Source organism: Alosa pseudoharengus, unplaced genomic scaffold, assembly GCF_046254945.1.
Source record: "Alosa pseudoharengus isolate Yale_2024_CS ecotype anadromous, Long Island Sound unplaced genomic scaffold, YU_APseudo_1.1 YU_APseudo_1.1_scf_12, whole genome shotgun sequence".
In the NCBI taxonomy this organism is placed as follows: Eukaryota; Metazoa; Chordata; class Actinopteri; order Clupeiformes; family Clupeidae; genus Alosa; species Alosa pseudoharengus.
In genome coordinates this window covers 9,524,892-9,546,385 of record NW_027468587.1, presented here as the reverse complement: position 1 = coordinate 9,546,385, position 21,494 = coordinate 9,524,892, and the positions used below count along the sequence as shown (strand labels likewise).

Here is a 21,494-nt window from a genome sequence, read left to right as displayed (position 1 = left end):
TTATTTTTTTCCTTTTCCCCTGTCTTTCAGTCTATCAATATATTTTCCTTCATTCGTTCAATTTGTTTTTCTTCATCTTCATGTTTTTTTCTTTCTCTCTGTTTTTCGTTCTTTCTTTATGGCTAATTGTTTTCTTCTTTCAAACTTTACTTCCTGTTTTATTCAGCCTACTGAAGAAAAGCACCTGTTAGGTGAAGTCCCTGTGAAGTCTCTTTCTCCCTTGAGTGGGTGGCAAGACTGATACCGAGACATACACCATCTTATTACCATCATAAATGTAAAAAAGAGGAAGAGAATCAAAGGCCTTACTCCATTAGAAAGATATTTATCTGAATGGGGGCTGATTCAACAAGTAGACCCAGGGGTGTAGTAATAATATAAGAGGTGGGTGAACTATGAATTCTGGGATCACAGTAAGGTGGACTGTGCCATGCGGTATCTGATTTTTTTAAAAAGGCATTCAGAACATGTTGGATGATGGTGGAGGTTATTGTCCAATGTGTATAACAATACCAGTGGTATTAAATGGTTTCTAGAGAATGAGTGTATGTAGTTAATGAGTGTACATATTGAGTGTATGTAGTTAATTAGTGTACATATTGTGAATGTGGATAATACAGTGTGATTTTTGAATGTTAAAAGTTGCCATTGGTGAATAAACTCTTTTGAGAGGTGGATAAACTCTAATAAGAGATGGATAAACTCTATTTCTGAAATTTCAGAGGTCGATAAACTGTGTTACTTGTGTTTAGCCTCCACTAGCTCTGAGTAGGACTGTATTTCAAAGTATAATGCTTTGGAAACATTCTGTGTTTCAGAAAGAAGTATCTGTCTCAAGGATTTGGCCAATGATCCATCAGAACATTAGAACATTCACTCAGCATTTGTAATGTTTGCTGTGCCATCTCCTCCCTGACGACCAAATGAGCCGCCCAAACAAATGAAACAGCTGGACCTTTGTACACCAGCGGGCCAGGCCTTTCTGATTCACCATAGAGGACTGCTGGTTTCACCTTAGTAATGTAAGGTAAGTAGGTTTTTTTTAGACAGAAACAGAAATAAGTTCGGAAATGCAGTCTGGCTAGATTCTTTCTCTGGTATCCATAGCACTCTGACAATGTGTTGTTGTGTGATTGCCATTGTGAAAGAGGTTGCAGGTCACTAAAATGCAGAGGTGCAGCATGCAAATGCCACGTAGGCTACATCATTAGGTTTGAATTGGGCATGCTGCAGGCTATTGGGCCTAAAGCATATTATGTAGGGCCTAAACTAGCAAACTTGCATCGAAACGAAAGGCATGGACTGCCTGGGTTGTCATTGATATGAAAGGAGAAATGTCTTGTTCACAATTCTAGTTTTTGTTTACATATGAAACAAGCAAACAAAAAAACGCCAAACTAAAGGTATGTAACCCCTTTTCTATAGCAATAGATTGCCCCCTGGTGGCAAGTTAGCGTTCAAGGCTCCATTGGTTTGGTCTGAATGAAGTGTAAACTCATCCATCGATTGTGCTGGATCATTCATACATATTCTATGATGCACTGGCTCTGAGTAAAATATAACTGTCCCTCCTAGCCACACACTGAAATTATCGCCATTCTAGCAGCAAGTTCATTGTAAAAGTGTCTATGTCGCAAAAGTAACATTTGTTTATAGCATTTAACTTAAGAGTTATTTGCCTTCATTATACATTTTATTTTGTAACTGGGACAAAATGAGCTTAGCTCTCAGTCGTGCGCCTCGGAAGACAGCGGGGAATCGTATGTCCAAACTGCTCGATGCTGAAGAAGAGGACGACTTTTACAAGACAACTTATGGTGGCTTCAATGACGTGGGTCATTTACAGTGCATGCAACTATACCTGGTGTCCGGGTGTGAATATTATCCCACAGTGTGCCAAATATTTAGATCAATCACATAAGCTTGTCAAAATGACCAGAATGCGTTGTTTTCCAACCATAACCAATAGGAATCAGGAGATGATGAATACAAAGGCGATTTGACTGACACAGAAGATGAGGTGGACAGTGACTTCGACATTGATGAGGGTGAAGAACCAAGCAGTGAACAAGAAGAAGATGGCCCTCGAAGAAAATGTAGGGTTGTCACCAAGGCCTACAAGGTACTGCTGCCAGATGCCATGACATTTGTTCAGTGAATTAATAAATTTACTCAATACATGTGGAGCATGTAAAATCATATATCATGCATGTAAAAGGTTGATATAGGCCTACACCATATTTACTTAGTTGGCTATAAAGTACACAAAGAGTAGGCACTGACAGTAGGCTAGGCATTAATATGGACAGTGACATTTTTGAATGTATGAGGACTGTCTTGTTCACTTCACCCTTTAAGGGTGTAGCCTGAAACGGAACACCAGTCCATGAGAAGTGACAATAACAATGGGGTCTAAGGTCATATGAGTGGGAAATATTCAACCATGTAATTCTTCTTCCTTTGTTTGTATTGATGATATAAGTTGGATTTACACATGTATGGGGCACATGACACAAGAACATGTAGGCCTCCTGTCCATAACAGTGAAGGATATTGATTGTGGATCTTTTAAAAACACTATAATATCTGTTGACATCAGGAACCAATCAAGCCCGTCAAACCCAAGCTCAAACCCAAGAGGCAAGCCGAACCCCCCAGGAAGACGGCCAAGGCCAAGACCGACAAGCACAAAGCCCTGGAGCCTCAGATAGACATCACCAAAAGTAAGAGCTCCTCTATTGGCCTCTGCTCTCACCACCCTCTCCCTCGCCCTCTTCTCCAAACATGGCCTGTTCTGCGGAAGTGTTCGCTGAGGGGCGAGATAAGATTCAATCTGGCCCGTAGTCATAGACGTGTCATGGTTGTTTCCGATTCAGCCGCTGACTCATGTTGACGCTCGCAGACAGGAAGTCCGTGCGCCTGTCCACCACGGAGCACACCCGCCTGACGTACCTGCGGCTGCAGGAGAGGCAAGTGGCCCCGCGGCGGAGGAAGGGTGCCCGGCACGAGCGACCCCTGACCCAGGAGGAGCTGCTGGCCGAGGCCAAGGCCACAGCGGAGATCAACCTCAGATCGCTGGGTTAGACAGCAAACACACACACACACACACACACACACACTTACACAGGCACACTTACACACACACACACACACGCACACTTACACAGGCACAAGGCCACAGCGGAGATCAACCTCAGATCGCTGGGTTAGACAGCAAACACACACACACACTCACACGCACACTTACACAGGCACAAGGCTACAGCGGAGATCAACCTCAGATCGCTGGGTTAGACAGCAAACACACACACACACACACATACACACACACACACACTTACACACACATACACACACACACACACACACACACACACTTACACACACACACACACACACACACACACTTACACAGGCACAAGGCCACGGCCACAGCGAAGATCAACCTCAGATCGCTGGGTTAGACAGCAAACACACACACACACACACATACACACACACACACACGTGGGCACACTTACACAGGCACAAGGCCACAGCGGAGATCAACCTCAGATCGCTGGATTAGACAGCAAACACACACACACACACACATACACACACACACACACACACACACACTTACACAGGCACAAGGCCACGGCGGAGATCAACCTCAGATCACACACACACACACACACACACACACACACACACACACACACACTTACACAGGCACATACACATACACACATGTACATACATATGACAAGCGATGCCGGAGATGAACCTCAGATCGCTGGATTAGACAGCAAACACACATATGCACACACTTACGCAGGCACATACACACACGCACATACACAGACACAAAGCCACAGCAGATTGTTGGACTAGGCAGCAAACACACACACACACACACACACACACACACACACACACACACATACACATCATCCTCAGGTCGCTGGGTTAGACAGCAAACAAACACACACACACACACACACACACACACACACACACACTCACACATGTGGGTAAAGCCTTAGTATAAGCCTTTGAATGGATCAGTGTACTGTATGTGTCATGGAGTGCAGCCAAATGTGCAGCCAAATCAATAGAGTGGAAACACATCCGGATGAACGCCCTCAGTGTTTCCAACTCTAAACACATTCCTATGAAACGCTTGATTGGCATGGAGATAAATCACAGTGTACATTCTGTCTTCCAGTTCCACTGACACGGACATAGCGATATAGTACACAGGCTGCCTGCACGTTCACTTTTAATGTTATCTATAAAAACAGATGGCTGAGGTTTTTGCTTGTTGCTCATATTAAATATCCATTTTCTTGGGGGACTCAATGTTATCAGCCACATTAACGCAACGTTATCTCCGTGTTGTTGTATGAAACCCCTGAGAGATTTGCTAACTGTCCATTTATCTTGCAACAGCACTGACCTGCGTCAACCAAGGGAGAAGTTATGCGGACAAACAGCAGTCGTGACAGTTACACAACAACAGTTGCGTTTGTTTTTGTGTTGTCACTCATCCCCCTTCACCTCTGCTTGCACCAGAGAACTACGAGCGCCTGGAGGCCGATAAGAAGAAACAGGTCCACAAGAGACACCAGTGCACCGGCCCCATCATCCGCTACCACTCAGTGTCCATGCCTCTGGTGTCCTACCCTGCATTCAAGGAGGAGAATGTGGATGTGGAAGGGTAGGATATAAAGCATGCTTATGGTTCCTAATGCATGGGCGTTTTTCAGCACACTGAGGAAGGCGCTAAGCCGAAACGCGCCTGTGCAATAAAACACGTATATATGCAAAGTGCGGCCTTTTCTCTTTCTGAGTTAACATTTAAGTTTGGCCAAGCACTCTAAAAAGTAACATAAGAGACTGAGTGAAGCCTGCTCCTACCATATACATTTTTCAGCCTAACCATTTTCGCATCACTCCACTGTATCAGTCAGTACGTTTACATGTACAGTTAAGTCGAGCTACAGTTTTAGCTTGGCAAGGGGATTTGATTAGACCACTGTCCTTATCAGAGTAAACATGACCGGTGCTCTAGATGGCGATATGCCCCCCCCCCCCTCCTTTCCTGTTCACAAGCACAAAAACACCAAAACATTATCAGATGCTTAATGGTGGGTTTTATTAGGGAAGAGAGGGATAAGTGCTTGGGCGTTGGAGACCAGCCGTGTATAGTGGAGGTACGTAACAGGAGCTGAGAGAGGAGGCTGATGGGAAGACATCAGGCAAAAGTGCACACATGTGGCCACTAGAACAACACAGATCAGAAGACCACGTGTGAGACAGACAGACAGAGAAAGAGAGAGAGAGAGAGAAGGACCAAGAGAGTAATAGAAGAATCGAATCTAGAACATGTAAAAGTCTGCTCACAGCAGTGAATAGGTTCTGCAGTGAGGCTGACTCAAGTAATCTTGGACTTCTGTTTGTTCTCAAGTTTTTAAGCTACCTCCAGGTCAGTTCATCCACACATCATCTTTTTTGCACTTCTGGTTAGACGCAAACTGCATTTCGTTGGCTTTGTACTTGTACTCTGCACAATGACGATAAAGTTAAATCTAATCTAAACAAGTCTCAGATCATGTGAGAAACAAATACCAACCTCCGCACAGTGTGACATGATTCTCACGCTTGTCTTATCGTCCAGTTTGGACCAGGACACCCAGGGTTCCGCTCTGGTGGCCTCCCAGACCGAGTCGTCCCTCCCCAGCAGTGCCCAGCTGCATGCCCCCGTCGGCAGCAAGTGCTCCCGCACATACATCACCTTCAGCGACGACGCCACGCTCCTGTCTTGCTTCCCCCACAAGCCCCGGCCTCAGATCCCCATGCAGGAGGTCTGCCCCGTCACCCATAAACCCGCCCTGTACCGCGACCCCATCACGGACATCCCCTACGCCAACCTCCGGGCCTTCAAGATCATTCGCGAGGCCTACAACAAGTACGTGGCCGCCCACGGGCTGCCCAACCCAGGGCCTGGCACGGGCACCGCCACCACCTCCACAGCTGCTGCAGCAGTGGAGACCTTCTCAAGGGGACTGAGGCAGAAGCTCACCGTAAAGCAAGGCCTGGTTACATCTTAGACTGATAGATAGATAGATAGATAGATATAGTAGATAGATAGATAGATAGATAGATAGATATTTTATTGATCCCCAAGGGGAAAAAGAGATTCAAGAGACTGTCAGATGGTGGGACAGATGGAAGCTGAGCGAAAGGGTGGACATAAACCTAATTAAAGATGGCAGACAGAAATGAAGTATAGCTGTTGTATGCTATGTGTTGTGACTTTGTTATCACTGTGCTACTGTGAGTTTTAAAGACAGTTCAAGCTGAATGTATATTTGTGTAAAGAACGAGGGTATTAATGTAAATTTGGCCATAGTGGAATGTTTTTGTCTATTGGTCGTATTTAGTTTGAATTTTAATTGTATGACATTTAGTTAATGTGGATGTCTGCAGTGTTTTGATTCCATACCTTGTATTTAGGAAATCCTTTCTACAAAGTAATAATAATTGTATTACATGAAAGCTCCCAGTGTTACGCAAATGGTCTAATCAAGTCTACTTAATGTTTGTATATCTTGCCTGATTTTCCCATTGGAGTATGGAGTGACTTTTGTTTTGTCTTTAATTCAGAGGTCAAGAATGATCTGTTTTACTTGCGTGTGCTACAAAAGACGAGTCTTCACTCTGGCAAGTAAGTCCATTAAATGGCTCTTTACTTGAATGTCTCTCCACAGTGCTTTGAAGTATTTTCACATGAACATGAATAAATGTATGACGTGTGATGATACATGGGGTAACTTTTTGAGCAATGTTGCTGGGCAACCATATAACCAGTTCCATTTAGTCTGAAACGATGATCATGGCGATTTGCATACTGAAGATTTAAGTTAAGTTCCCCAGAAAACAAATTGTTGCCCAATATCAATTGGAACATGCCAGAACCACAATATTGAGGAACATTGCACAGCAACATTGCTCAAAAAGTTTCCCCATGTATCATCAGCTTTAGGCCTTCATAACTATCAGAGAAAGGCCATATTCACAGTTGTTAAGTGTCTTATGAGTTCACATTATTTATGATATTACAGCATTACATACAATAAACAGCCAAAATACTTATTGTGATACATTAGGTTACTCTAAGGATCTATGACAGTATATGTTTTATGTGAATACTTTTGAATATTATGTAGTTATGCCAGCTTCTACTAAAGCAAATGGATTATGAATGTTCTTATAATGTATAATTAATGCTAGCTACAGTATGAGCAAAGTGTAATATTTAAACTAGAAGTACTGTTTGTCTGACAGTGAAATGGTGCTGAATTAAAATGGTAGCAAGCGGAACAAAGAATGTTTACATAAAGAACGAGGTGTAATTATCTATTTGGAATGGGACCATAAAAACTAAATGAATGAGCCTATTCTTAATTTGGGCACCAAATTTGTGCAAGTGATATTAAAATTTTGATTTGTTTGTCTTTTTAACTTGGCCACAGCTTTCAGCAAATCATTTTACAGTAATCAGTCAACACCAAAGCCAACCACTAGATGTCTCATTGGTCCTGTGGTTAATTTAGCAATCTGCCAGCCTTGCCGTACCCTCAGGCTCCCCAGTTCTGCTTGCTGTTCCCAACGCCCTCTGTCTCAGTTACTGCTCCTTCTCTTTCTCTCTCCTTCTTTTTCTCTCTCACTCCTCTCTCTCTCCTTTCTCTTTCTCTCTTGCTCTTTCTCTCTTTCTACCTTTCTATCTATTTCTCTCTTTTTTCTCCGGTTCACCCTTATTCACGGTCACTCTTTCAAAGCGAAAGTAATAAAATGCTGAGCCCACAGAGTGCTGCCAGTATGCCTGCCTCAGCACGGCCCCGAAAGCAGGGCAGCCGGGGAGTGACAGGCAGGGCAGGGGGAGTGAGGCGCGGGGGGGGGGGGGCAAAGGGGGAATGGAGGAGAGAGAACCGGGGGTGGCCTGTGTGTGCCTGTGTGTGTGTGTATGTGGATGAGTGGGTGGGGGGTTATTGGGAGGGTTGGGGGCAGGGGTGTGTGTGTGGGGGGGGGGGTGGAAAAAAAGAAAGACAAACGACACTCTCTGATTCCAACTGCAGGCTTTGGCTGGTCCGAGGCTTCAGCAGCGAGACGCTGAGGAGGTAGGTTGGGGGGCTGTTCGGCTCTGTTGAATGGGGTGGCTAGGGCTGTTTGCTTGGGGATGAAGCTATCTGTGCGTGTGTGTGTGCGAGCGAGCGGCTAATGGGGGCAAGGCTGCTAATACTCACTCCACTCATGTGTGCGGCTAGTTTAAGCATGGGTCAACTGTGTGCTGTTGAGATATAGCCAGTACACAGGGGAGGTATCCAACAAGTTGCTGACAGACAGCTCCATATTTTGTTTGCTCATTTTGTGTCAGATATTTTATTAGTTTACATGGTTACATTGTTGTGTTTACTTTAGTTTGCTTATATGTGTGTTGTCAAGAATATAGTGTATTACTGAATAACATTATTCTCATAGTTTTCCTGATATGACTCCCTTATGCCAAAACTGTCAGCCTTTGTGCTTGTGTGCAGTCATTCAGCCTACATACTACCTACAGCCTAACCCAGACACCCATACTACTCTTGCAACTGATAAATTGTGGTGGATTGCCATTGCAATGTCTTAAATTCATAGGACAGCAGAGGTCTCCTGCAAAAATGTACCTGATGTTGGATTAGAATTAGAAGGGGATGTAGCTCAGTGGTAGAGCACATGCTTTGCATGTATGAGGTCCCTGGTTCAATCCCCGGCATCTCCATTTATCTGTAGACAGCCGTGACCTACCGTGACTAGCACTTCGGACCTGTAACCGGAGGGTTGCCGGTTCGAACCCCGACCAGTAGGCACGGCTGAAGTGCCCTTGAGCAAGGCACCTAACCCCTCACTGCTCCCCGAGCGCCGCTGTTGATGCAGGCAGCTCACTGCGCCGAGATTAGTGTGTGCTTCACCTCACTGTGTGTACACTGTGTGCTGTGTGTGTTTCACTAATTCACGGATTGGGATAAATGCAGAGACCAAATTTCCCTCACGGGATCAAAAGAGTATATATACTTATACTTATATTTAATCCAGAAAAGTTCAGATCAGCTGTGTTATTGGTCATTGCCATCAATGGCATTTACCACTGCATGCTTGATCTCTATTTGCCTATTTCTCTAAAAGAAGCTAGGCGAATACAATATGAGATGTTGTGAATTTGCTGTTTTGCCCCTGGTTTTCTCCTGCCGGCTAGCAGGCTTTGAGAAGGCGTAGCCGGATCTGGGGCGGGGGGGGGGGGGAGGGGAGGGGTAGATTTACACCGTCAGAAGGAGCTGACTTGAGAAGCTAAAATTAAGCTGGAGCTGATTTGGAATTTTACACTTGGGCGGCAAGGCCTGGTGGAGCCGACCCTGTGAATAGTGTGAAATCTTGCGACCTGACAGGCCGAGAATCTTGACTCACTGTTCAGGCACTCCCTGTTCCCTGTGATAATGCAAGGCCACCTGAGCCGCCTCAGGTATCAGGAATAATAATTAAAAAAAAAGATACACCTGATTTTTTCACCTGAACTCGTATTGTAACCACCTCTTTGTAAACCATTATTACAGTAGCAGTCATGACGGGATCTGCTTGGGGCCTATAATTGGCGGCCTAACCATTGGCCTCTTTCGTAATTCTTGGCCCAGTAACTACACCCCTTAAAATAGTGAGCTAACATAGTCCAGCTTCTTTGCCCATGCATCAGAAGGATGGGATCGGTCTCTGTTGTGTCCAATTGACAGCGCAGGCCCTTAAGTCAGAATGGTAATGCTTTCTTGGCCTCTGTCCATCCGTCACCACTGGCCCCTCTGATATGCCAGAAGCATGTTGAGTGTCTAAATTCAAGCCAGACCATTTCATACGATGGAGTAGTATGCTCTGACCTTTGTCCTCAGGGGGTCATGTGGATCTCATTACAGTTCAGACTCAGAGATGGGATATTCCAAAGGTGGTAATTGCAAGTTGACCTGTGTTGATTCTTTAATGTGTAGATCTGATGGTGCATAAGGTGTGTGATTCAGTAGCTGAAGACTATTGATGATAAGATATGATTTGATGATCTGTCTTTGCCTATTTGGGTTATTTGGTTTTTATCAGTTTCTGTTTTCTGCTCTTATGGTTTAAATCAAATGATGCACTCATTTTCAGTGCCAGGAAACGATCATATTGTTATGTGGGGTGACAGTAAACTATAAAAGTAGTTGTACACTTGTAAATATCCATCTTCATTATTACACAGTTCAGAGAGATGAAAAGAAATTGTGGACATAGTTCCCGTAGTTCAAAAGGGTCTGGACGTGTAGCCGGCCTTGAAAGGTGACCGACACGGAGCCAGGCTGTCCCACGGCTTCTACTGAGGGTTGGGTTGGGCGTTCGGATGGGAGTTCATCTGACAGGTGCGGTCCACAGTTGTCTTTCCTGGGAAATGTGATGTGCTCATAAAGATGTCACCTGGCCAAGAGTGAGTAGGGTGTCTGTAGTTATTATGAGGGCAAGCGCAGGTCCTTGTTTGCCCTTCAACTGGAGCGTGTGTTGGATTTTCCAGATGATAGACTTCCCTGCCCACTGTCTGGCAGCTCTGAAGGACATACACAGTGAATGGCTTGTGTAAATAAAGTCCACTGTATGGACTGTGGAAGTCTCAGTGGGTGGAGGATTATATTGTGTTTTGGTGGAAGTTCAGTTGCAGCATCTACAGAGTTTCATGTTTAAGAATTGTAAATAGCACACACAGTTTGGGGAGCATTATCTGGCTTTAAATACTAAATTGTTTACATTGTAGTAATTTACAGTGTAGATTTCTATGGTATCCAAATGCATGTCTCACCTCAGAATTAAGTAATTTTTTAAGGACATCTAGAATTTCTATGGAAAAATGGAAGATCTGAGGAAGATGATTATGTAATGAATAGCCTCACAGTGAAGATTGACCGACTGACATCATGCATACAGTGTTGACCTCTGTCATGCATACAGTGTTGACCTCGGTCTTTACAGAGTGTGACCCCTGAGCAGCTGAGACCTTACTCTCCGAGGGATTCCAAATTCCGAACGTACCTCCCTTTAAAATGATTATCCTTCTCAGAATTACAAAATGTATGCAATTTGAGCTTAACACTGGCTTTGCAAATCAGAGGTGTTTTGGCTCTCCGTTTGATCCCAATGATTGTTCTTAATTCTTGTTTATGTTTGTTTGTTTGTTTGTTTGTTGTTGTTGTTGTTGTTTTCTATTACTGCTCTCTGTACCTGAATGATGGAAACCATTAGGCAGCCTGGTTTGGTACTAGCGGTATTAGGAGGAATAGAATAAATATAGTGCACATCCTTAGTGTGAAGCATCCAACTCTACTCCAACTCAGCACACTTCCCTTGTACCTGCTCTCACAAGGATTTCTCAGGAGAGTGCGTACTTGGTGTTTAGTGTTAGTCTGCTCTAAAGCGTGACTAGGTGTCAGTGGTATAGTACAATGCTTGTGATGCTGTTTAGATGCTGGGATGTTTTGCAGGGTGAAGCTTTCCCAACTGCCTGGGAAGAACCTTAGAGAGTGGCATGTGAGTGTTTAGTGCTGTGTCTCCTAGCGATGCCAAAACATTCATCTCCCAACACCAGTGTGTTATCCGTCATCAAACTCCAATCCATCAATTAGTCGTTATTTATATTGCGCCTTCTGAGCAGGGTTGCAGTAGGTAGTATCAGTGTCATCACACAGTATCCACCTGCTATTTAACTCCAGTGACACAAGACTTTTCCACACAGTCTGCACTGCTTTGTGCATGTATGCTGTGCAGCAGAGAAACACAGAGGGGCGATTCCACGGAAAATTGACTTTTTGTCACATCCATAACGCCAGTGAAATGCCTTGGCATTTGTATGATGTGAATGATAACATTCATTTTTTGTGCATTTTTTCTCATTTACATTCTTCAGATAAAAAAAGCAAATGCTCAAATTTCATGTAATCATTCACATCATACCATACCATCACATTTTATTGGCGTTATGGATGTTACAAAAAACATAATTTTCCATGGAATTGCCCAGAGATAATCTCTAAGCCTTGCCTCTGCCTCTGAGCAAGCAGCACTGCGGCAGGTTGCTTTGCATAGATGCCTTAGCCAAATGAGCAGATGCAAATGCTCTGCTCTGTGTCCGTGTCTGGCTGCGCAGGCCGCGCCAGGCACCTGGGTGTGCTAATCTTTGTCTCCAGACCTGCGGTGCACTCCCCTATCAGAGTGGGCCACGGGCGGGAGGAGAGCCGGTAGAGGGTGGCATGGGCGGGTGGGTGTGACAGGGAGTAAGTGTCAGCCTGTGATAAATAAGGGGTCGCAGCTTACTGCTCCTCTCCCTCTCTCTCTCTCTCTTTCCCTCTCTCTCTCTCTCTCTCTCTCTCTCTCTTTGGCTTCACTGTAACTTTAGACGCTCGGTCAGCCTTCAGAAACCAAGAATAGAAAAAGATTTCGCACTCTGCCTCTCTTGTCCCTCTCTCTTCCTCTCTCTCTATATCTCTCTCTCTCTCTCTCTTCTCTTTGCTCTTCATCTTCATACATGCACACAGAGGCTTCCCTCTGAATTCATACCTGTGCAAACAAGCCCCTTTCTATATGCCATAATTACCGTGCATAACCTGAGCGCGGAGTCCTAAGGAGCAGTTAGCCCCAGCGTATACAGAGCGCTTATGGAGCGCTGGAGTGGAACACGCAGATCAGTGTGGATTCTGCTTAGAGCACACAGGGTGTTCCCCAGTCCCCAGGTGATTAGGCGGAGGTCCACAGATTAGGTGACAGTGGAGACACAAGCTATGTTAGGTATACAGGGGATCACGGCCTGTGTCTATGGGAACACTCCCCGGAGGCCTGTGCTCTGTGGCTTATGCTGTCTCGTCATCAGCTATCAGTGAAAGTGGGAGGGAGGGGAGGGCAGAGCGTCAGAGTCAAACAGTGTCTGTCTGTCTTCTCATGTAGACTCACTGGTTGCTCTATTTTTCCTCTCTCTCTCTCTCTCTCCCTCTCTCTCTCCCTCTCTCTCTCAAACTCTGTCTCATTCTCTATCTCTCATTCGATATACTTTATTGGCATGACCATATAAAAGAGGACAGTTTTGCCAAAGAGTAGACTACAGAAACATAGAAGAACGTGTCTTTTTTTTCTTCTCTCCCCCTGCAGACAGAGCCCTCTCTCTCTCTCTCTCTCTCTGTGGGGTTGTGGTGCCGCGTGTAGAATAGTCTTGTAGAAGCAAGCTAGCCAAGATGTCCAAGGGCGACCCACGCGACATCGATGAGGATGCCATCCTCAAGGGACTCAGTGCGGAGGAGCTTGAGCAGCTCGAGTGTGAGCTGCAGGATTTGGATCCAGAGGTATGCAAAACACACACACACACACACACACACATACATAGGCACATACACACACATATACACAGACACACACAGACAGACATACACACACACACACACACACACAGACAGACACACACACACACACACACACACACACACACACACACACACACATAGGCACAGACACACACAGACAGACATACACACACACACACACACACAGACACACACACACACACACACACACACACACACACACACACACACATACATAGGCACATACACACACATATACACAGACACACAGAAACAGACACACACACACACACACACTAAACTCCTACCTGTCATCACGCAAACAGAACATGCTGAGGAACCCAATGGAAAAACAGATGAAAATGATATTATAATATTAATATTACCCTTACCATTACCATGCATTTTCTTCACAAATTTGCACCCATCACAAGTTCATCTCTCTGGTCCCAGTTCCGCTCATCTGTGAAGTTAGGATTGAGACTTTCAGACACTATGTGACACCACTGTACTGTAGCTCCCCTTTCATCTTAGAACAAATGTGTTCACTGTGCTTCTCTAAACAAAATGGACAAGAACTCATCACAAAGAAATGCTCCCTCCCTGAAACCCCTGAACTGTGTCTTTGTGACTACCCGGTGCGCTGACCTGCTCCCATCGTGTCCACAGAATGCCATGCTCCCCGCCGGATACCGTCAGCGCGACCAGACCAAGAAGTCCCCGACGGGCAATTTTGACCGGGATGCTCTGCTGGACCACCTTGAGAAGCAGGCCCTGGATCACAAGGACCGCGACGACCTGGTACCCTTCACAGGAGAGAAGAAAGGTGTTTATTGATAAAAAAAAGAGCATTGAGGGCCTCCTGTATGAAAAATAAAAAGCCTTTATTAAATACTGGCTACATAGCATAGCATGCTACATAGCATAGCCAGTATCTAATGAAGGCTTTTTCTTTTTCATTCAGGCCTGCCTCAATTCTTTTTTTTTCCCATTGATGACCTGTTTTAATGAGCACCTCGCAACAAATATTACTGACCCAGGGGAATTGTTCCCCTTTCTTTAAAGGTGTTTACTAGCTTAATTTATCATCAAGCTTATTTGGCAAAGGAGTAGGGCAGAACTTCCACACATACAGTACATGATAGTCCTGCCCTTTTGCCCTCATTCCACCTACCTGACAGTGTGTAGATGGGCATCTGGGGTATTTGGGACACTAGCGGAGCCATCGCAGAGATGCAGAACAACTCAGGGTCCACTAGCCATGAAAACACAGAGGGTGGACAATAAAAGAGTAACTGATGGCTGCTGTTGACACGCTGTGGGTCACATGGTTTTTGCGAGCCCAGAATTGACGCTGGGGTGGCGATGTATCACTCATCTGCTGTTCAGGTGCCAGCGTGCTGTCAGCTCGCGTCTGAAAGGGCTTGGCACATTAGTCTCGTCTCATTCAGAATAGATATAGGGACACATAACTGACTAATTCAGCTGCGATCAAAAGATTACTTTCAATGTAATACCTTTCAGTTCAGCTAGTTACCCACCAGGATCCTTGACTACATGACCTACCTGTGACTACATGAACATTGTTTAGAGGAAGAGGAAGAGAAGTTACATTTTGATATCCTGATCATTTATTTTATTTAACAGTATCTGTATGGTATTTATTAGGGGTGTAACGGTTCATGTATTCGTATTGAACCGAAACGGTACGGGCGTCACGGTTCGGTGCATGAATTTACACGGAGAATACACGGTATAAAAATACATAAAACTCGTGTGCGGATTAATTAATGTCATGCGCAATTACTGTTAAGTAGCGAGAGTTACGGGAGTTCTTTAGCGACACCTAACGCTAATCTGTAGCCTCGCCTTAGCTCTGAAGCTCTGATTGGCGCCTATGTTTTTTTTGTCAGGTCGTCGGTCGAGTCCGTCAGTCATTAGCAGCACTAAGGTTAGACCCACAAGAGTTAGAGGATCCGCTGGTCTCTTTAAGATCGCAAGTTTGAGAACTTCAGTTACAGTAACGTTAGTACAGGCGAAAGAGTGGTGGATAAGATGAAACTGTGTGTCGACGTTGTTCAGCAGTTGTTGGGTATGTGAGTGGAAAAAATGCTACACATATTCGAAGCCATCACCCAGATGATGTAGGCTACCAATCACTGAAACGAGGGGAAAACACTTTCCCTGCGCTTCAGCAGCCTTTGGATACACATACAAATAGGGCCAAAACCTATGGCTTAAATTAAATGATTTCGTAATGACAGAAAGCTATGTAAATCGCGTGGTAATTACCTTTATGTTGGGGTAACTTGTAACTTCTCACATGAGGAGCTGGTAGTGTTAAGTGCATAGACAGCAAAATAAAGTGACAACGCTATAACCAGGCTAATAAACAAACCATGCTACGGTGAGTTAACGTCAAAGGGCAAAGTCACGTGACTTCTAGTTGTAGTCTGTTTATGAAATGAAAGGAGCAATTTCGTTTTTAAAAAAAAAAGGCAAAATAGTGTGATATTTTCACAGTTAGTAGGCTAGATTATTACTTTACACACAATAAAAAAAATATTGAGGCAAATTGTAGACCCTTCCATATACAACTAAACACAGATGTTGAAGGTCTTGCTTAAGTGGATTTTTAAAAATAATTTTTCTATGTAATTTGCACTTTCAGAAATAAGAGATGCTGTAGGCCTATTTTCAGTTTTATAGCTGATTGTCTTATTTTGTTTACAAGTTACAGATGGAGTCTTAGTACTTATTGTACTGTTTAGCCTACATCTTACACACTTCAGGCTGTTGCAGATAGCTCAGGGAAGAGACTGTATGACACTATAGGTAGTACAGCCTGAGACATGTACAAAAAAAAAATGCTTTCTGCATTTTTGTTTTGCTTTTCCCTCCATTGTACCGAACTCGTACCGAACCGTGATGTCCGAACCGAGGTATGAACCGAACCGTGACTTCTGTGTACCGTTACACCCCTAGTATTTATTGTTAAAGACCTGAACAAAAATGACCATTTCAGAAGGCCTCAAGCTCCCCCTGTCCATGTCAATGTATCAGTGCTTTCAAGTGTTCACTAGTGGCCTCTCTGGGTGTTGGCCATTTAGCAAACTCTTTTAGCAATGCATGCTGGGTGTTGTTTTGCAGCGTTGTTTTGGCTTGACCCTGGATTTAGCAGGCATGCAATACTCAATTACCAGTCCAGGTGCTGAACTCTTGCCATGGGGACTGCCAGTTGTTTACTTTCATCTCTCATCTGTACTCTTGACTGACATCCCTCCTTGTTGGCTTGTGTTGTCGTCTCCAGGGAAGACATTTGTTCCTAAGGAGGGGTCAGGAAAGATCCCCGATCACGAGCAGATTACCCTAGAGCCCGAACTGGAGGAGGCCCTGAGGAACGCAACAGATGCTGAGATGTGTGACATTGCAGGTAACACTTGATAGATTTGACACACATACACGCACACACACACACACAGGCAGACAGACACAGACACACAAACACACACATTAACTCAGGGGAAGCTTTTACAGATCTAAATTGATGGAATTATGAATTATGTTACACGCTTAGACCGGTCTGACCAAACAGAATGCTTAGTGCTATTCATCCTTTCTGCACTAGTGGTTATGGGTACACATGACATCATCTGTACTAGTGGTTATGGGTAGACATGGCATCGTCATCTCCAAATGGATACACTACCTACTATTGCAGAAATGGAGCAGTACTTTGCTAGTCTTTTTGCATTTGGCTTGCTTAGTCGACACACACACACACACACACACACACACACACACACACACACACACACACACACACACACACATACATGCACACTCACAAACATTTGTGTACACACACAGTGCAAATATATGTGTACTTATACATGCTCCCTCCAGAGGCTTATTCAAGCAGAGTTTGTAAACAAACAATGGCAGCCAAGCACAAAATAAACATGTACCGGTACTGCAGATTCTCTTCCTTATTAGATAGGTATTTTTTAAGTTAAACATGAAATCGTCACTTACAAAACATAATTACAGAAATCATTGAAATTGTAAGGATGTTCTTATGTTCTACGTCCATATATTCTGCGTTCTTCTAAAATATAAGCTCATGCACTGAATCGTATGGGAATTGCAAGGCTCACAGATGTACAGCATGAGAGCCAAATACATGATACAGGGTCTCCGATTCCCAAGCCTCAGCAACTCACTAAAATAAGCTGGCCAAGGGCCACGGCTCTGACAGGAGCGGGGGGGGGGGGAGGGGGAGGAGAGAGTCGGATAGCATGGCATGGGTTAAACATGTCTGCTGGACCATGATACTGTATCGATTTACACCAGAGAGGCAAGCAACCACTTACAGGAAACATTCGCAGGGAGCTCAAAGCAAAGGCTCATGGAAAAGATAGTCGATTATGAATTGACTATATTATCCATATGATATGAGATCTGTGAAGCATTCATTAGGTTAATCCACCAACAAATTGAACCTGTGTAAACATGTCAACGAAATAAGATATTTCACAAAATCACAACCAACTTAAATTTGTTTTACGAACCAAGAATACAGTGCTTGTGTCAGGTTGATACAATTATTTCACAAAATTTGAAATGAAAGAATCACACATAGGTGTCTCGCAGAGCAAAGGGAGTAGAACTTTTGGTTTGGTGGAATTAACATTCACAGGAATCTCAGAACATTAGTGTCAAGTCTTTGGGCACAGTTGGATCCAGTCCACTACCAAGGCAACAGCACCCTTTTCCCTGTCTCTCTGGTTCCCTTCTCCTCTCTCTCTTTCTCTCTTTCTCTCTCTCTCTCTCTCTCTCGCTCACACACACACACACACACACACAGAGAGAGAGAGAGAGAGAGAGAGAGAGAGAGAGAGAGAGAGAGAGAGATAGGACAGCATAATGTGAGTTTCCGGATGGTCTCACCAAGTTTGTTATTGGAGTCAAGCTCACAGGGCAGATTAGTGTGTCACAGCCCCCTCATTGAAAATACAGTTTTAACTCTGGAAGGGGTCCAGATGAGGATTAAAGCTTCATTAGCCTCTGCTATTCTCTCTGCTTTGTTTTTACGGCTGAACCCACTCACACCGAGTTGGCAGGCAGACAGTATACATAGAATGACAAGCATAACATTCACTAGAATTATTCAAAAGTGCATTTCCTGCTTCCTGCTGAAGCCCAATGCTTGTGTTTGGGAGGTCAATAAAGGAGGCTGCGCTGTGGATTTACTCCTGAGTACATTTGTGTGATGTTATCTGGTGCCCCCTCTTCTGACCAGCTGTCCTCTTCCCTTCTGCTGTCCAGAGCCACCAGAGAGAGCCTTCGGGGCTCTGCTGTCACAGCAGTTGCTGTCACACAGTTCAGTGGACCCTAGGCTTTAGGAGGACCGCAGGGCAAGCCACGTGCTGCCCTCTGGTGTTCATTGGTCAAACAAACCTACCTCATCTTCACATCCACAGGGATAAAAGTCTTTTCGGAGCTCACTGTCATTGTGAATCATTGTGCTATAAAAACTCCAAACATGACATACATCAGTGAAATTTCGTAGTGTGTCTCGAGGGATGACTTCAGTGCAAAGCAACGCGCAAAGTTAAAATAGGTTCAAAGCTAAAGTGAGATGAAAGATATCCATAAGTTGGGTGCTGGAATTAGAAATGTAATTAGAAATCCATCACATTTCACTAAGACTTTGTCGATATACTGGGACAGTGATATCACGCCTCAGTATTTGGGTCATGAAACACATGCTTTCCATGCTCTGTCATGCCATTAATTATTAGCATTTAAGCCACCCACCTCACAATCATGGAAAAAAAATCAACTAACAGATCCCCGTCCTATTAATTCAGTGAAATGTGTTTTGTCTCTTTGCAGCTATTTTGGGAATGTACACACTCATGAGCAACAAGCAGTACTATGATGCCCTTGGGGCAACTGGGAAGATTGCCAACACAGAAGGCATCAACAGTAAGTAAATACACACAAGAGCACTTATATGTACATAGTATGTGCAACCGGTAAAATTGAAAAAAAAAATGTCTTACTTGGATGCAAAATTGTGTATTCATTATTTTAGGTGTAGTGAAGCCAGATGAGTTCAAACTGTTCCCAGAGGAGCCCCCAAATACCACCAATGTTGAGGACACTCTGTCAAGAATTCAGAAGAATGACAGCGGTCTGCAGGAAGTCAATTTGAACAACATACCGGTGAATCTGAATATATGTAATAATCATATCTTGAAGTAGACACAGGCCAGTTTTGCGATCTCCCACTTTCAACAAACTAACCCTGTATTTGTGTGTTGCTTTCATGACAGAACACAAAGCTAATTCTTGCCTCTGTACAGTCTTAAAGACAAATCAAAGATGAATGGCATGCTACACATTCAGTTACTTGTCAAAGATATCTCTGAGACACAAAGCTATCTCAAAAAGTGAGCTCATATATTGGTATTCCTTTAATCAGAACTCATGCATCAAAGTTATAGTCTACCATTTCAGTTAGGTGCTGTGTATGTGCAATAGAAGCATGCCTGTTTACTGTTGAGGGTTTACTGATAATATTTGAATGCTTTATAACACTCACCATCTGCTTATAGGACATTCCCATCCCAACGCTGAAAGCGATTTTTGAGGCCATGAAGTCCAACTCTCATGTACAGGTCCTGAGCGTTGCCGCTACCCGTAGCAATGACCCTGTTGCATACGTGAGTGCTCACCTGCTTACCTAGTGGCTTATTCACCTGTTCTTACGCACCCTTACTTACATTTCACTCATTTATACTGACTCCATATTGTAGAGGCTCAGTAATGTACAAGTAAAACAAATGAATGGAATTTCACAATAAGGCATGTTTATGTTTATGTTTACATATGATCGTACCGTAGTACTCTATTTTGTTTGTCACATAGATTGTAGGTAACTAAATGTTCCTTTTGTGTCTATTCTCCAGGCCATTGCCGAGATGCTTGCCGTTAATAAGCACTTGTATAGTCTTAACATCGAGTCCAATTTCATCACCAATGAGGGCATGATGGCCATTGTCAAAGCCTTGGGCTCAAACTCAACACTTGGAGAATTAAAGATTGACAACCAGGTCAGTGATTAAAACTGCACTGGAATTGAAAATTGAATTGAAAAACATTCAGCAAAGCAAAACCTTACTCAAGAGAATGTATTTAGCAGTGGCTCATGCAATATCTGCCTCACCTTTTAATACCATCTTCCATCTTTCCACAGAGGCAGAAACTGGGAGACTCAGTGGAGATGGAAATTGCTACCATGCTGGAGAACAATTCCAGCATTATCAAGTTTGGATACCATTTCACCCAGCAAGGCCCACGAGCCAGGGCAGGGATAGCCATCACCAGGAACAATGATTTCAGTGAGCACCAGCACTTTTCATCCGATAACTTCATCCTTACATTAACACTTTCATACATTATTTGAGGCAGGAAATTGATATCTCTTTCAACTTACTGATGGACTCCTCTCTGTGTCAGAAGAGAGCCAATATACAGTAGATATCTCAATGCAGCTGATGACAATTTGTTTTGGTCTCTGCAGTTCGTCAACAGAGAGTAGGATGAGGGGAAGCAGAGGTCGTCTCCTTCCAACGGTCGTCGAAAAAGCCTCCGAGGCGTCCCTCTGACATGACTGTGACTGGCCCGCGCCGCTCAATGTAACCAAGGACTCCAACACCTCTTATTCTACCAGCATTGGTAGTCCACTGTGAAAAAATGCCATTTAACAAAATGTCTTCTGTGAATATGAATACCATCATCATGCTTTGCTGTCTGTAGCCCTTGGGATTCATACAGCCAGTGGAATGGATGCAATAAAGGCGCTGTGCTTGTTATGCTGTGAGAGAAAGCTTATGCATATTAGCCGTGTAGAAACAACAGGGAAAATGTTTGTTGTACGTCAACTCATTTCACCCATCCATGCCAATTCTTCAGTACGGTGCTTCTAACAAACGTTCTTGTAAATACTTTAAATAAAAGACGCTTTTAAGTTTTGTATTCCCA

At 44.0% G+C, this 21,494-nt stretch overlaps 1 protein-coding gene, 1 long non-coding RNA gene and 1 other non-coding gene across 4 annotated transcripts in view; 2 read left to right on the top strand and 1 right to left on the bottom strand.

Moving 5' to 3' along the window:
• Positions 1 to 14,180, bottom strand: part of LOC143118902 (uncharacterized) — a 23,321-nt gene extending 9,141 nt beyond the window's left edge. The window contains exons 1-2 of the long non-coding RNA XR_012986226.1: positions 14,091 to 14,180; positions 13,835 to 13,905 (exon numbers count right to left, since the gene is read on the bottom strand). This is a non-coding gene — a long non-coding RNA (uncharacterized LOC143118902). The remainder of the gene's footprint in view (positions 1 to 13,834; positions 13,906 to 14,090) is intronic.
• tmod4 (tropomodulin 4 (muscle)) lies at positions 1,707 to 21,494 on the top strand. Of its 2 annotated transcripts, XM_076280037.1 has the most exons (10): positions 8,073 to 8,165; positions 13,234 to 13,424; positions 14,112 to 14,268; positions 16,753 to 16,875; positions 19,341 to 19,433; positions 19,543 to 19,673; positions 20,066 to 20,173; positions 20,420 to 20,563; positions 20,707 to 20,851; positions 21,034 to 21,494. In XM_076280037.1, exons 2-10 carry the CDS (start codon positions 13,317 to 13,319, stop codon positions 21,054 to 21,056), a joined length of 1,032 nt encoding a protein of 343 aa, XP_076136152.1. In that variant the 5' UTR covers positions 8,073 to 8,165; positions 13,234 to 13,316; the 3' UTR covers positions 21,057 to 21,494. The 2 variants fall into 2 exon arrangements, with proteins under 2 accessions (XP_076136151.1, XP_076136152.1); XM_076280036.1 differs by lacking the exons at positions 8,073 to 8,165; positions 14,112 to 14,268; positions 16,753 to 16,875; ... (4 more) ...; positions 20,707 to 20,851; positions 21,034 to 21,494 and adding exons at positions 1,707 to 1,831; positions 1,970 to 2,122; positions 2,600 to 2,723; ... (1 more) ...; positions 4,558 to 4,702; positions 5,663 to 6,712 and having other exon boundaries at positions 13,234 to 13,317.
• Positions 8,738 to 8,809, top strand: trnaa-ugc (transfer RNA alanine (anticodon UGC)). Its single transcript has one exon. It is a non-coding gene; the product is annotated as a tRNA-Ala (tRNA).